Source organism: Daphnia magna, linkage group LG1 (assembly GCF_020631705.1).
Source record: "Daphnia magna isolate NIES linkage group LG1, ASM2063170v1.1, whole genome shotgun sequence".
NCBI classification, from domain to species: domain Eukaryota; kingdom Metazoa; phylum Arthropoda; class Branchiopoda; order Diplostraca; family Daphniidae; genus Daphnia; species Daphnia magna.
Window position 1 is genome coordinate 1,270,141 of NC_059182.1, and position 16,058 is coordinate 1,286,198.

Sequence of the window (16,058 nt, forward strand, 5' to 3'; positions counted from 1 at the left end):
ACGGCCGATTTCACTTGAATGAGACGCTGACACTTTTGTACTCGACCAGTATATCAAAGAAAGAAACGCGTGTGTCTCTTTTCAAACAATTTTCGTGTCGGCAAAAGTGAGAAAATGTCCAATTTTCATTTTGCTCCGCGTCATTTGCCGATTCGAAATGCTCGCCAAGTTTGACAGGTCACTCACTAGATGGCTGTTGATGACTCGTCCACAGGTGAGTGTTTGTCCTTGATTGTTCAGTTTTTTCTTTTTTTCTTTTACCATTCCCGGCAGAAGAAAAAAAAAAGGGGGGGAGGAGTCCCACCTTGCATGTTTTTTTTTTTTCTTTCTCTCCTTTCCTTTTCTTGTATATTTGAGTCAATTTATTCTCTCTCTCTCTCTCTCTTTCTCTGTGTTCGCCTTCGGACTCCACCTGGGAGGAGAAGAAGAAGCGAAGAGAGCAGCAGCAGCGGAGCATAGGATAGCCGAACCAACTTATTACCCTCACCGAGTTCCAAGTGAAAAGAAGCACACAAAAACCCGCCGCGCCGTCGCGCCCGTTCTCCTCCGTGTTCGTTCATCGTCCATTGCCAATTGGCCAACAAAGTTGCACATTTTAGCTCGAAAAACGAATTCATTTCGTTGCTGTTCATCGGCCGCAGCGTTTCAGTTTGTTTCTCAATTCGTAGCCAATTTTTGTGTGTTTTGCAATTTGAATTTGTGCAAACGAGTGACGTCGTCGCACGTTTTTTTGGGTTTTCTTTTTACCTTTGGATGTACGACAGGTCGTCACGATGACAGGTAAGTCCTTTTCTAGAGTTCCCTTTCAATTTTTTTTTTTGAGGGGGCGCAATTTAAAAGAATAAAGAGAAAGCGTGTGGTCGATTGGTTATCGTGCTGATCCTCCGTTTTTTTTCCTTTCAAAACTTTCGGCTACATTTGGCAGAGGCTCGTCAAGTCGTTGATTCGTGAGTGCCACAAAGCCAGGTAAAAAAAAAAAAATATGTACGAAAATGGCGTGCGGGTAGGAGGTAGGGTAGTCAAGGTGGCCAGAGGCAGGGAGACATTACCTTTTTTCTTTTTTTTTACTGTGTACACCTGGACTTTTTTTTTTTCTTTTGGACGGTGTTACGTATTACCACTATAAAACAAAACCCGCCTTTTCTTTGCCGCCATTTTACTGGCGAAATTAGAGTTTGGGTAGACTAACAATCGCGAACTATATTGCGTTTTTCATTTGTTTTTTTTTGGGGGGGGGAGGGCCTTTTCGGTGCATTTAAGAACAGCAATAATAGCGACAAAACAAGACGAAATGACCGAGAAATGAAAGACAATTTCGAACGTCTTTTGTACCAAAGGAGTTCATTTTATTGCCTCACTTGTATTTTCAAAAACAAAAAAAAAAAACTACCTGTTCTGTATAAAAATTTTTTCTTATTAAAAAAATAATAATAACAAAAAAACAAGGTGTCATGTTAAAAGCATTCAAAGAAATTCAAGGCCGTGTCCTCCACACCAGCAAAGTTTGCTATTTAATAACTCGACTATGTTTGTGTGTGTGGTTATTCTGTACAAACACCAATCCCTTCCGGTCATCAAAAAAATAAGCTTTAAAGGAAGAAAGGATCATTTTTTTTAGTTTAACCATTTTCGTGGTTATATATGCACACAGTCTTCCCTTTTTATTTCTAAGAAAAAATGAGTTTTTCTTTCCCAAATCTGAAAGTGGTCAGGGGAAAACCAGCACAGCTTTAAAAAAAAAAAAAAGGAAATCATTCCTACGGGGGTTACAAGTGGAACTATGGTCATGACAGTTTAAACACGCTCGCAGCGATTAATCAACACAATCAAAGGTATAGACTATACTGCTGCTGTTGCTGCACAAACGAACGCAAAAGTTTTGTTTTATTTAGCCTTTAATTTATTTTTTAAATCTACCGGTTTGTTATAATGCGGCGGTGTCCGATTGCAAAACGAAAGAAGACGGAGAGAACAGCGAAAAAGAAAAAGTCTGTGACGTTTACACACAGTCCGTCTCGTCGGCGCTTGCAAAATCAACCGGTTTTCTTTTGTTTTCTCTCTAATTCTTGGTGTTACTTCAAGTTAAAACTTCTCTGATTACCCAAAAGGAAAAAACACAAAAAAAAACTGTTTTGTTGTTCCTTTAAGAAAAATCTCAGTGATTTGTAATTTTCGTTCATCCCGAAATGGAAATGTTCCATGAAAAAAACGCAAACAAGAGTTTAAATTGTCGCCTCGAAAAATCAAACAAGATCCCAGGGCCACCAGAAAAACGTGCAATGCGGAAGAAGTTCAATACGTAATTTTGCGGCGTGATCTTCGTGCGCGATGATGTACTACGTGAGATTCCCGCGTGAACCCATCGCTGGTTGGCGGTATCCTGAAATAAAAAAAGGTTTTCTTTTTTTTTCTCTCTCAATTCGGAACCTTGAAAAGATGGAGGGGATGAAAAAAGAGTATAGAACTTGAATAGAACAGCAGCGTTTTTTCTGGTTGATGATGACGTCGTTAGTGGCGACGAATAGGCGCGCGGCCGTGAGAGTTCGCTGCTGCTGGATATATACACACGATGATGATGGCGTTCATTTTCTTATTTTCTGCGAAGAGTGACTTCCAGGTAAATAGCCGTGAGGATAGAGTCGTGGAAAGGGGGGGGAATTAAAGGTGGTTCTATTCGATAAGCATCTAAAGCATCTCTTGGCTACATAAGGAAACAGTCCCGAAATGGAATGCTAGTGACATTGAACTCGCGTGAAAAAACCGGCCGCTTCACCGATGAACTTTTCATTTTTTTTTTTCCGTCTCTATTGTTGCAAACTTGTTAGTAATAGCCTTTTAGTATTTTAATACAAATGACTATTGCCGAAATGAAGAAAAAAAGCCATTCATCGCATGGCGACCTTTCCCCCTTCCATTCTACTTAAGAATTCATAACGAAAAATATATATCAATAAATAAAGCAACGAAAGGGATAAATAAAAACCAGCGGAGGAATATAACATCGGCGGCTCAAGACAAAAGAAGTCGAAAAGGGGCCTTGGGGGGCCTGAATCTCGAGATTCCAATTCTCTCTCCCACATGGCTGTCTGCGTGTTGCATTCTTTTCTATTAGCCGTTTCATTCTTCACGTTTGGCTGCCTTTTAGGCGATCAACTCCCCAAATATTATTCACCTGGCCTTTGTTTTTTTCGTGCATGTACCATCAGCGCAGGTTCTTGAATAGAAGAAGAAGGAAATCAAACAATACACAAAAGAGGATCCAATTGGCTTCTACATCTTCTTATGGACAAGTCCTTGGAGTCGTGAACGAACTCGACGTCTCGGACATTCGAGCACGTCTTGCGGGCACACGGGAACATGACCACCTTCGCAACGACGGCCACTAAGACCAACCAGCCGCTTCAACTCTTCACGGTCAGTTGTATTTTTGTTTTCCTTCTTCTTCTTTTCTTTAAGGGGCGTTTGTTGGCTGGGCTTCTTTTTCAACCTTTATGAATGTCAACGCAATTATGATCATCTCTTTACTGGTCTACTTGCGAGGAGTAGTTGGGCAATTTTGGCAGTGATAACGTACAGTATAATCAGCATTCATTCGAATGGATTTGTGGAACGATGATTTTTTAATTGAATAGAATAGGAAAAAATGGGCCAATTTGTGATCTTCCTTCTCAAATGTCGGATCGTGTTGATCAAATCGAGCGGAATAAAAAGGGAAGAGGATCGTGTTTTTTTCTTTTCATCTAATGCCGTGCCCAAATTTGGGCAATGCAGCTCTATACGTGTTCGCGCAGAGGCAGGTTTAATCATGAACGCCGCCAGTTCAACTGGAACCTTGATTTTCTTTTGTTTTTGTTTTCAATCCAGCCCTGATTTTTTTTTACTTATTATGTCTAGTCCATTTTCTTGTGTCGGTCGCGTTTTGTTTTCGTGATGGATTGAGTCGTTGATGGCAAGCCGCGAGAGTTGGGAGGACAATGTTTTCAGAATGGATGGTCATCAGGCGTGTGCGACGCCGTCAAATGCTGCAAAACAAATCAACAACATTTGGATGTTGGGCTTTTCCAGATGAACGATCGTCACGAGCAATCCGTCAGAACGCACCGAACGGGAATCTTTCGTTTGTGTAGACGATCACGTCAGTTGCGTTTACGCGTGAGACGCTGAAAAGAAACGATTGGAAAGATTGTGGTCAATGTTGAACGGAATTTTGTATTTATTTTTTTTGGCTTTCCCGCACGATCGCAACGGGTGGGAAGCCGAGGCTGAGAAATCAATGACGTTGCGACTGCATTCCCGTATTCAAATGGCGGAATGTCGAACTCGATCGAGCTGCACCGTTCCGTGAAGTCCGCACCTCTCGTCCTTGCACCTGTCATTCGCTTTATTTTTTATTTCGTACGCAACGAGTTTTAACTTCCTTGTTATGCCACGACAGAGACTGTACCGCAATGATGACGTTGACAAGAAGAGGGGGGACCCCGTTATGACATTGATTCAAATCCAATGAGGAAAAAATAAAATGATGATTGAACAGGACGAAGAGGGTCGCGTTTCTTGTTTGTTCTCATTTGCATTTACAGATAAACTGCTAGTTACGTCAGTTAAGCTATAAGCCCATCCTTCTTTTTTGTTTTCCTTTTTCTTGTCTTTGAATAAATATTTGTTCATGGAAAATTCATGAAAACGGAAGAGAACTCATAAGATGGGCAGAGGACGTGATGGTCATGACGTCATTCGTGTCTTTGTTCACCGGTTTGACGGCTCCACCCTGTTCCATGACTCTCGGCATTTCGGATTTTTCAAACTTAAAAACACAAAAAAAAAAATATGACCCAAAACGGCCCATCTCGTTTGTTCTTGCTTTATCAATAATGCATTATTATGTGCATTTTACTTGCAGATGTTCCCGCCCGGCGGAGCGTCGACTTTGAAGGGTTTCACAGCGCCAGCGTTTGGAGCGGCAGCAACGACAGGTGCATCGTCTGCGGATCGCCATCAATTTCGTGCTGGCCAATCTCAACACGGCGAAGAGGACGCAGGATCAGGTGCCAATCCAATGCTACCAGTCTTCATGGTGGACGGCCCTACCCCTCCAGTGAGGCCGGTCAGGCACGTCCAGCACGCGAGCCAATGGGCGGAATCGAAAACGACAGTGGCGCCCGGGCTGATTGTCCGATCGACTACGGCCACCGTCAGCACGAGCCAGTGGAGCGAATATTCAACAACTTTGACCGAGGGGCTCTTTCAAGGCCAAAGTTCCAGCACTCAGTTCCAGACGGTACGCAACAGCACCACCCAGTCCACAACTGGAGCAGCGTCCAATCCAACGCTAATGTCTTCGGCTCAATACCTGGACGACTTACAGGTACAAAAAAAGGGGAAAGATAAAGTTCCAGGTGCGCATGCGTGTTTTAAAAAAATGCGGAAGAGATAGGGAAAGAAAAAGAATGCGTGACGGAAGAGAACGAACAGCGCTCAGCACGAAACGAACGGGAATGCTGACCGTGTTGGAGCGTGACCGTGTGTGTTAGCGCCGTATTGCCGCTGGCGTAACAGCCGAATGGCAATCAAGATCGCATTTGGAACACACCTGTTTTCTTTTTCTTTTTCTGGGTTGTTTTTCTTTTTGTTGTTGTTGTTGTGGTGTCGTTCCAGTTCAATTAACAACTGCTGGGACGACCTGTGAGACCCTCAAAACATTCCATCATCATCTCGGCGAAATGATGCAAATCGAGGAATTTAATCAATGACAAGGTCACCGATAAGAAGAGGTGGAATGTTTTAAAGCGCCTAAGTGAAGCAATCAGCTAAGGGAAATTTGCATCCGGGGTTTTTGTTTTGTTTTGTCTTATAATCAACGAATTGGAAGGCATCCAGGTCCGGTGATTGTTTGACGTCACTAAGACATCCGTCATGATGAAAACGGCATTCCGACACGATGAATAATTGACGCAATTTCTTGTCCCATTGCAGTTACCGACGCAACAGCTGGACCTGGCAGCCCAGTTGGGTAAAGGATCGATCGCCCGGAAGGGATCGCTGGGCGGAAGGAGGCCGCCCACTGTCCGATATCGTCGAGTTAACAGTCAAGGATCGCTGCCGTACGAGCAACAACATCAGCTGTTGCAACAACAAGAAGTCGTTGCAGCGGCACCTTCTACGGCACTTGTCCGTCCCAACGACGAACGGAACGGATCCCATCCGCAGCGGTAAAAATAGAACACCTCCGCCTCGACCTCCGCCGCCAAAGTTCCAGCAGAAACCGCTGGAACAACAAAGCGCAATGTTACCAGCTCCAGTCATTCCGACTTTAGCGCCACCGGCCACCGACTGGAACAGCAGTCGATCCGGCACTCCGCCTTCTCTTCCGGCCAACAGCCCACCACCTCTTCCCGATCGGGAAGACTTGGATTTCGTCATGGATGAAGGGTCCTCTTCCGCTTCCGAGTCTTCGTCCACTCCACATCCGGGCATGACGGATGTCGTTGAAATCAACGACAAGGAGTCGGTTGGAGAGGACGGCGAAGTTGTTCGAAGACGGACCATCATCACGTTAGGCCCGCGAACGGTTGGCGGATCTCCATCCGCCGCTGGTGGATCTTCCAGTAGCATCAACATCACTTTGCTCAACGGCGGGCCAGTCACATCCAGTCCGTCGAGCGATTTGCTTGCGACCAAAGCGAAACCTGTGACGGAACAGGCCGTTTCGAGCACAACGCTGGACGAAACGCACCGCTCCAATGCTCGGGCCAGCGCTTTCAATGCCCGTCGAACCATCGAGCAACGACGTCAGCAACAGCAGCAAGAAGAAGAGCAGGAAATGCAAGAACCGGAACGTTCAGAACCGGCGGCGACCAATGTCAAGACCCTACCGGCGTCGACGTACCTTTATGGCGAAAGGGGCAGTCCGGCCTCCAGTTTCGGGGGTTCATCGTTGCGAACCATGTCGATCTCGATGTCGTTCGACGATCTCGACGAGTCGAATAGCAACGCGTCCATCACGGAACAGCAACGTCGATCGGGCGGCCGGAACAGGTCGGAAGCGTGGTACGAACGCCGCCAATCGTACGGATTCGAAGCGGCCGATAAGCTTCAGAGTTTGCTCAACACTTCCGGCAGTTCGGATGTGCCTTCCATCACTGGAACGGCCGTCAGTCGCTCCTGTGACAGCCTCTGCTCCACCGTCCGTTCGACGTCCAGCGCCATCGAGAAAATGATTCCGCCATGGATCAAGAATCCATCGCCCAAACAGGCGGAAGAGGAGACGGGCAAATCGCCCAGCGGATCGTCCCGTCTCTCGTATTTCGAGCAATCGATGGACGATGTGTCCGCTGATGACGAGTCGGAAGATAACCGGATGAAGACGAAAGACGCGCCTTCATCCGCGACGGCTGATCGCAAACCTGATGGCCAGCCGAGACGGACGCCTACGCCGACTTCCATCCAGCGCTCGGAGAGCAGCCGCTCGGCCACCAATGTGCTGGAAGAGGCGGAACCGATTTGGCTGCGAGATTTGAGAATCCGGCGGAGTCTGCGCGATGGACGCCGGAAACCGCCCGTCATCAAGTCTCCACCCCCGATGGAAACGCCCATTTGGCTGGGCGTTAAACTCCGTCCTACCGGACTTTCTCTCGTCGATCCGGATCCTTCCGTCGGACCCGCTTCCTCCACTTGCAACTTACCATCCCCTACCAAACCGCATCACTACACGCCCATATTCACGTTCACTAACACCGGAACGAGCAGCAAGATCCAGCAGCACTTGCGCAACTCCCGCGAAAACCTTCTGGCCAGTTGCAGCAGCTCTGCGGAGCGGACACCGGAATCGAACCGCAGGAAATCGGAAGAAAGGCAAGCGGCCGTGACGAGCACGTTCTCCGCTTCGAGCATCGCGTCTTCCAGCGAATCCAAAGAAGAAACGGCCCAGACGGTCATCGAATCCAGTCACAGCAACAACACGACCACGTTCCGCTTGGTGCCGGCCAAGTCCAGCCAGAAAGCGGCGTCCAGTTCGATTGTGATCGTCAACTCGTCGAGGGAGAGTTTGCACAGCGTCGGCACGGTGGATTCGTCCTCGTCGTTTACGTGCGAAACGGCGTCCAGCAGTAAATTGAATCATCACAGATCCATCGAATTGATGCGGATGCTGGAAGAGACGCCCCTGGTGTCTACTAACGGCGTTCCGCTGCGACACGATCGAACGGATTCGGCCTCCGCCGTCAACACGGAAACGGGTTCCGTTTATTCGATGGGCGACTGGACGGAATCCAGCTCGGCCGTCGCATCCGTCAAGAATTCCAACGAGGATCTGACGCAAATGAATCAATCGGAAGGCCAGCGGAAGGCCAAAAAAGTGGCCTTCGGCGCCGACGTCAAGGAGGAGAGCGATCAGAAGAGGTCGAGACCTCGGCGGATACGTTCCAGGAGCCCGGAATCGCGTCTCCGCGAATGGCAGGAGAGATTGGAGGAGGTCAAATCGACCGTTATCCACCACCACCAAGCCGGGGCTGTCCATCAGCCGACCGAGTTTGGAACAGGAATGAATCCGACGGCATCCGGCAGCGGTTTGCCGCTGCGGCGGTTCGGTGACGACATCAAAAATCTTCCGGAATCGAATACGCAGACGAACAGCTCGACCGCGACGTCTTCCACGACGAGCGACACGTTCCGCTCTTTACTGCAGCCGAGGAAACCCTACGCCATTGTCCCTCCGGCTGGCAATCCAGCTGTTCCAGTGAAGGAATCGGTGATCGTCGACAGCTGTCCGCCCATGATGAAAGCTTATTCTACGTCATCTTCGGTAGAAATTCCGGTGTCCAGGCCGGCACCGGTGGTCATCCGCAATGGAATCGTCAATTTCGATTCGTCCGTGGAGCGGAAGATCGTCATTTTGGAGGAAAAGGAAACAATTCCGGCTCCGAAAAGCATCTTGAAAAAGAGGAGCGTTGAGAATTTGCTGGACATTGAGCGGAACACCAACGAGCCTGTAGTTAAGCCGGCCGTTATTGCAGTTACTCAGGCAGCGGTCATTCCGGTTCTGATGACGGCCAGTCAATCCGTTCATTCCGGAATTACCGTTTCTATGACCAATCAGAAGAAAGAACCTCCGCCGGAGCACCAGGAAATCCTACCGTGGCGGATTCATTTGAAGCACGTGGAACAACCGCCAACGATACACTCGATTCCGGTGCAGCAACAGCCAGAGCCGGAAGCCACCGCGCCTCCGTGGAGGATGGATATCAACCGGAAGAAGACTCCGCCGTTTGTGGCCAGAGCTCCGACGCCGGACAATTTTTTCTCGCGCGGAAGATCGCCGTGTTCCACGACATCCGAGTCTTCAACGGCCACCATTCCGGGCATGTCGGCGGCCGAGCTGATCCGCAATCTCCGCCCCAACCCCGTCATGATGGTGGCTCGTTGCCAAGTCAAAGAATCCGTCTTCCGGCCAACAGTTTCCACGGATCTGGAACCGGAGACGATCATTTTGCCGTTGGAATCGGATCCTTCATCCGTCAGGGCTGACCACGGCTACCATTCCCTAGAGCCGGAAGCGGAATCCAGCGCCATCAAGAGGCAGCAATCGTCTTCCGTTCGGCAGCAGACGACGGTGGATGAAACGAGAACAATCGACGAGACAATTGCGCAGCTTAACGAAACCATCGAAGAGATCCGTTCGCTCGACGTCGTCCGCCCGGAAGCGGAATTCGAACGAAACGGCACCAATTCAACTCCGACCGTTCAGGCTCCTGTCTGTGCCGCCAAAATGGAGATCGGCAATCCGTCGGCCAGCAGCAGTCCTTACCCCATCAAAATAGATAAGCCGAGTGCCTTTTATCCAGCACTTCCGCATTCCAAGAGCGGTTCCAAAATTCCGGAAAATCGGTTCATCGTTCGCGAAATCCGACCTTCTGGCAGTGTCCAGGAGGCTCGTACTTTCTTCCAGTCGACGGCATCCGGCGAAACGACGCACCATCGTTCAACAGGTAAACTGATTAAGGTTATCCCTTCAATGATTTAAAATGCAGCAATTGCGCAGAATTTAAACCGAATTAGAGGGGAGGGAGGTAATTGAAACGAGAGACGCATAGATCAGATGATTTCAAAAGAAAATTATAATAACGGTGGCTTGTTACGGTATTGTGTGACACGGTATCAGGTGACGTGTATATAATTACCAGGATGTTAGTCATAACCCCAATTGTCTTTTCTCCGCACCATTTTTTATGTCTGGAAAAATGAGTTGTACTTAAATAAAAGTCTTGTGTTTTTTTTGGTTAATTCTTTCGAATTAAATAGTGGCTTCGAATCGCCGTGATTCAGCGGATGGCGGCCGACTCGCGGAAGCGCCTGAAATCAAAGCGACTAATCATCAGCTGCAGCGATTGCGGGAAACCACCAAGCTACTGGCGGAAGGGCATCCGCAGCTGCGGGCGGAGTTGGCCGTCAATGCCAGACTGAACCAACCGAACGAAACCAACCCTAACGTGGGCCGCCACATCAACCAAAATGGCGACGCGACGACGTCGCAGATTCCAACCAGTAAAACAAGCCCAGGGCAAAAGAGGCGGCAATCGTTCGTGATGACCTCGGGAGTCGAACATCACGACGTTGAGCCAACCATTCCCGTTGTCCATCATAAACCATCCGGTTAGTACTGAGCATCATTGACCGTGATTGGTGCGTCAATCTTTTTTTTTCTTTTTCCTCAACATGAAAACGTCGTAATGAACTGATCGTAATCAGCCGGACCTACGTGGCCCAGCTGCGAATGGTGGTCGTAAAATCAAAGAGAGAAACTCGTAGATATTTTTTATAACCATTGCTCATAAAAGATTGCCCTTTTTTTTAAAGGTAGAATAGCGCCGGGAAAGAAACCGAGTTATGACTTGATTTCTTTTGATTGACTTAGACGCGCGTCGCTAATTGCATTTGCCCTCATTTGATTATTATTGGCAGAATCGACCGAGTTGAGGGACACGAGCGTCGAAGAAGTGATGAGCACGTTCGACTCAACGATAGAAGAAGCTCTCTCGGATAATGACCAATTGAGGGATTCAATCATCCGCAAGAGCAGTTCCGTCATGACGTCCACCACGTTCAGCAGCCGATCCAGCACGGCAGCCACTCGATTGCGGACGTCTTCTCCAAACAAAACGACGCAGTTTACGAGAGAGGAGAACACATCGTCTTTCACGTGCAGTTCAACACCCCTGTCTTCCGGTCGAAGCAAACCGCAGCCGGCCAAGAGGTCGAATTCGATCGAGTTGACATCCGGCATGCCGGAAGAGAAGGCCGCTCTTTTGGTGCGTAAATTCTTCGGCAATTCCGTCATCGAGACGAAGATGTCGCGCATCGCAAAGACGGAAACGATCATGGAAGAATCCAGCGAGTTCGGATGCTCTTCTTCGTTTAGCGAAGAGAAAACTCTGCTGGAAGCGGCGGTGGAAGCGTTTTCTTCTCCATCGCCACAGCCGCCGGAAGCCTACGAATGTGACGATTTCTTCCATCGTCCATCCAGCGAAGCGGAAGGGATGAGCACCTCGTCCTTCGGATCGGTCCTGGACGTCATGGACACGACGACCGATGATGAACGAAGCATCCGCACCACGTCCTCCACGACGATGACCAACACGACGCGCTACTCGAGTTGCAGCGAGCGAAGCGTCAAACTCAGCGACATCATCAATCGTCCGGATCGGCCGTCATTGCTGGATTCGGCCGTCTCATCTTCATGTGCCACTCCGGTTACGGATGAATTCTCTTATGCCACTTCGGAATCGGCTTCCATCGCCATTAGCGTTTCTCAGACGACAACGGACTCATCGTCCGTGGGATCTGACTTTTCCAGGTCGGGATCCAGCAGCATCCGCAGGAATAAAACTCAACGGCATCCAACTGTGATCAGGAAAGATAAGAACAGCCTTCCGGCTGTATCTGTCAAGTCTTCGACGAGAACGCCGCCCAGCAGAAGTCGATGCGGGGCTAGTAGTTCTCAATCCAGGGGAGCAAATCATCGATCCAGCGCGTCCGCTTCGCCATCTACCAGCTCAACGTCGGGACTCCGGCGCCGCTCCAATGGCAGCGGTAGCTCGAAATCAGCTGGCGATCCGGCGAAAGCATCGACATCGGCCAACAGATCCGGCGGAAGCAAAAGCGTTCATTGCGCACCTGTGGCGGCACCTGTTCGACCTCCGCGTACACTCCAGCAGGTCAACCAGTCAACGGAAGTGAAAAAGAGGAGCGTGCGCACGTCGAGCAGTGGCAGTACGCTCCGGAATGCAACTGCGGCCTCATCCGCCAAGATCCCGACATGTTCCGCCAGGAAATCTCCAGGCTCTCAGGCTGATCGTAAGACATCGGTCAGCGCTTCGGCCGGTGGAACTCCTCTGGCCAATAGGACGAACCGTCTAGTGACCATCACATCCTACAAGGGTAGGAATTCCGCATCAGTCAAACCGGATGATGCTTCGGGTATAATTGTCATTGTCAACCATTTAAATGTTTAATAGCTGAGCGTTGGATTCATTTTCTTTCGCAGCCGTGAGCGGAATCAAAGTGACTCCGGTTGCAGTGGGTTCGGGACACTATAAAATCCGCATGGATCAGAGGATTGCAGCCGCAGCTGCGGAGAAGGCTTCCAAGACGACAACTAAAAAAACCACCACATCGTAATTCAATTTTTGTTTCAAATTTTTAATTACATTTGTTTGTTTCTCAATTTTTACTTTGATCTGTTATGGCGAGGTAGACAACGATCTAATGGAATCAAAACGACGACAACGACGTTGGAGAAACGATCAAACACGACATCCAGCAGCCGAAATACGACAGTCAAACCTGACAAATGATGGACCAATCCACGTTATAAACAAAGTATAGTCTAATAAAAGAAAAATAATAAATTGTTTTTGTTCAGGATCGATGTAGTGTATAGATGTCGACGGTGTTGTAATGATCATCAACGACCAATTCAAGACGAAACGCTTGTCATTATCAAAGATGTTGCATATATATACTAAAACAAATCTGTGTTTTTTTTTAAATATGGGGATCCTTTAATACTTTTCTATGCTATATATGCTCTGCCCTCTTTGTTATACATAATAAGTGTCGTTCTCCTCTCTTTTTCATTCTCTTTTTCTCTCTTCCTGAAATGATATGCCGTATATAAAGTTGTTGCATGCGAACGTTGTATGATGGATGGCGAATTATCTCTCTACACACACAAGAACATCAAAGCAAACATACAGTCGACCGGCATGTGTAGTCGTTGATGACAACACATTTTGTTTTGTTTTATTTTGTTTCCGTTTGTTTTGCTCCGCTGTTTGTGTTGACTCTGAACAAATTTAAGGTGGGTGGTGAGTTATTCTTGAAAAATTGGAGGAGGAAATCAGATGTGCTTTTACATTGAACGCAGGGCCATTGCTTAGCGGATGAACCATTGGCTACAACCTCGACGAAGAGATACTTACGCCATCTGGAGTGCAGGATTCTCGCCTCGGAGCAGGCTCATTTGTACGTTGCTTTTACCGATACTTTCCTTTTCCCCCGGTTTCAATAGAAAAGGGTAAGGTGATTTTAAAAAATAAGGATACATTTGGATGAATGAGTGATGTTCCATCATCACCTGGGCCGATAGGAACGCAGTCTCATTACTGATTCAAAAATGATGGAAAAGGTTTTCTCCGGCTTTCTTTTGGACCATCTCCCGCTATTTGGGGGGGCTCATCATCATGGGCCAATCCGAGACCGGTGGAGTGGGTTGTGGCAGCGCAATTTTAAGGCGTTTGTCTCTCCGTGATTTGCGACAAAATTCCGCCCCTAAAGTCTTATTTGATTTCCCATCTCTACATGTAAGCCTGTGTTAAAAAATCAGAAAACAAACCAAACCAAACAAAAATATTAGTCACGGTTGAGCGCCGTTGGGAACTTCCCCCTAGGCCCTGCCCGTGCTCCTTTTTGGTCCGTAGACCGAGGCGGAAGTTAGTTCCTCAAATTAAATCATATCAATTAAAATACCATGGCCGTTTAGGGCTGTTGTTAAGTCCGGTGGAGTGATATCTACATGCTCGACTCGATATTATCACGTCGGGCCACACGTACAATCCGTCTGCTCGTTGAGTGGCTCTTACCATCCGTGGACTTAACTGGTATACTTACCTTTGGTAAAAGCCGATTGAGACAAGACGATACGTGTGTGCACTGAGATCAGTGTTTAACCTATTAGCATTGACCTAAAGGCGATTCCCTAGGCCAATGTCGCATGTAGCCTACACTCGTGTTCTTGTCGGTCCACGCAAAAGTCGCTGGCCAAGATGGAGTCCAAGTCCAACGTCCATAAGTCCAAAATTATTTACCTTTTTATTCCTTGACTTCAATCCAGCGGAGCTTTCTTCAGCGCTCGAAATTTTCTTTCTTCGTAGAAATAGGCTCGCTACACCTACCTCTACATTAAAGGAAAGTGCGTCATGAAGTTACTATAATGTTTTTGAGTCATGCATTTCAGCACTCGGCACCAGTCAACCCCTATTATGGGATTTTAGGTCTCAGTTCATGCGTTAAGATAAAAAACTTACGATTTCCACCACCAGGTGAATCCACGGTATGTTGGCAGTGAACAGCTGCATGTGTCAAACGCTGCTTTTGCTGATGTGGTATTGTTGTTAGGGATTCAAAATGTGTTCAAAGTGGGGATAATAAATGTTCAGTGCGTTCCATTTTAAACATTCTTTTGGCTACTGGTTAAAGCTGAACATTTTTCGTACAAACCTGAGGTACAATTTTTCACTAAACGTCATTTGAATGTACAGTACAGGATATTTGCATGTTATTTCTTTCAGTTTTTATTTGCCGTCAGACAATGTTTTCATATCTTTAGGTGCAGTTCCTATCCACAGCTCCCAGTCCTACAGTGTGCAAAAATAGACAGTTGAAAAGTCTGCTAATTGTGCTAATCTGCGCAATGTGGACTTTCTTTAGATGACTCTTGTATTGTAAATATTATCCTGCTTCTTGGAACAAGCGTCATTCCAAAGATTGTAAAAAGATGTTAAGGTATTTTACAAATCTTTAATCATGCTAATAAATTGACTTTTTTGGTATTCTTAAATTAGCAGGAGAAATCTAAAGTTGGAGGACAATGCATTTGTTTCCCGTTACTAGTTTTGTTTAACAAATGGTAATTTGGTAAAATGACAACATGTAACCTATTACTTTAAATAAATTGTTTTCAAAAGTGGAGATTGATTCCAAATCTTCAGCTTCCCAGGCAGACACTCATCCACAAAGCCGTGGGTGACAGATGATATTCACAGTGGGCACGACTGTGTTGTAAAGTGGTATCACTTTTACAAAGCCAAACAGGTATAACAAATATGGCATTTAAAAATTTTTTATATAGAATTATGATGCTTCTTTGCTTCATTGGACAGCAGATTTAGATCACGTGTCAACAGAACGTATCAACAGAACGTTTATGCATCACTGGTTATATCGTCGTCATAATTAATAGAAGGTCAGTGGTGGTCATGGTGGTTCACCCCCATGAGAGTGAACTGGTTGAACTAAATAGATTTATGTTGATGATTCATGTTATCGTTACCGTTTACGACTGAAAATCATGACATCAATTTTCACTCAACACAATTTCTATTATTTCTAAGTTTCAACATGTTGCAGCTACATTATATGGAAATACAGTCAATACATTCATGTAACTCATGGCGCTATGGTTGAGCACCGGTGTGGTATGCCAAAAGTCTAGGATCGATTCCCGACAGAGTTAAAATGCTATTCGGATGCAAATTAGTCAATGAATATTGTACACGCAATGGTAAGCACTTTCAATTAGTATATAATCCTGAACTTTCACAAGATGAATGCGAAACAAGACAGAAAATATAATAGCGGTAAAACAATCAAAGGCTTTTTATGTACAACTTTACCTAGGTACAGCAATGTGCAAGAGCAGTATATTAGATAACAATATCAGTTGTAGCTCAGTGGTAGAGCACTGACTGTATAACCTAAAGGTAGTGGGTTCGATCCCCAATCAG

At 46.8% G+C, this 16,058-nt stretch overlaps 1 protein-coding gene across 1 annotated transcript; it reads left to right on the forward strand.

Moving 5' to 3' along the window:
- The first annotated feature begins 404 nt into the window (after positions 1-404).
- Positions 405-13,282, forward strand: LOC116918203. Its single transcript, XM_045167516.1, is given in 9 exon segments — positions 405-780; positions 3,207-3,414; positions 4,901-5,365; positions 5,974-6,167; positions 6,169-9,983; positions 10,297-10,647; positions 10,957-12,471; positions 12,539-12,668; positions 12,749-13,282. Coding segments are annotated over 8 exon segments (6,627 nt in total). The 5' UTR covers positions 405-780; positions 3,207-3,357; the 3' UTR covers positions 12,849-13,282.
- The last annotated feature ends 2,776 nt before the right edge of the window (positions 13,283-16,058 follow it).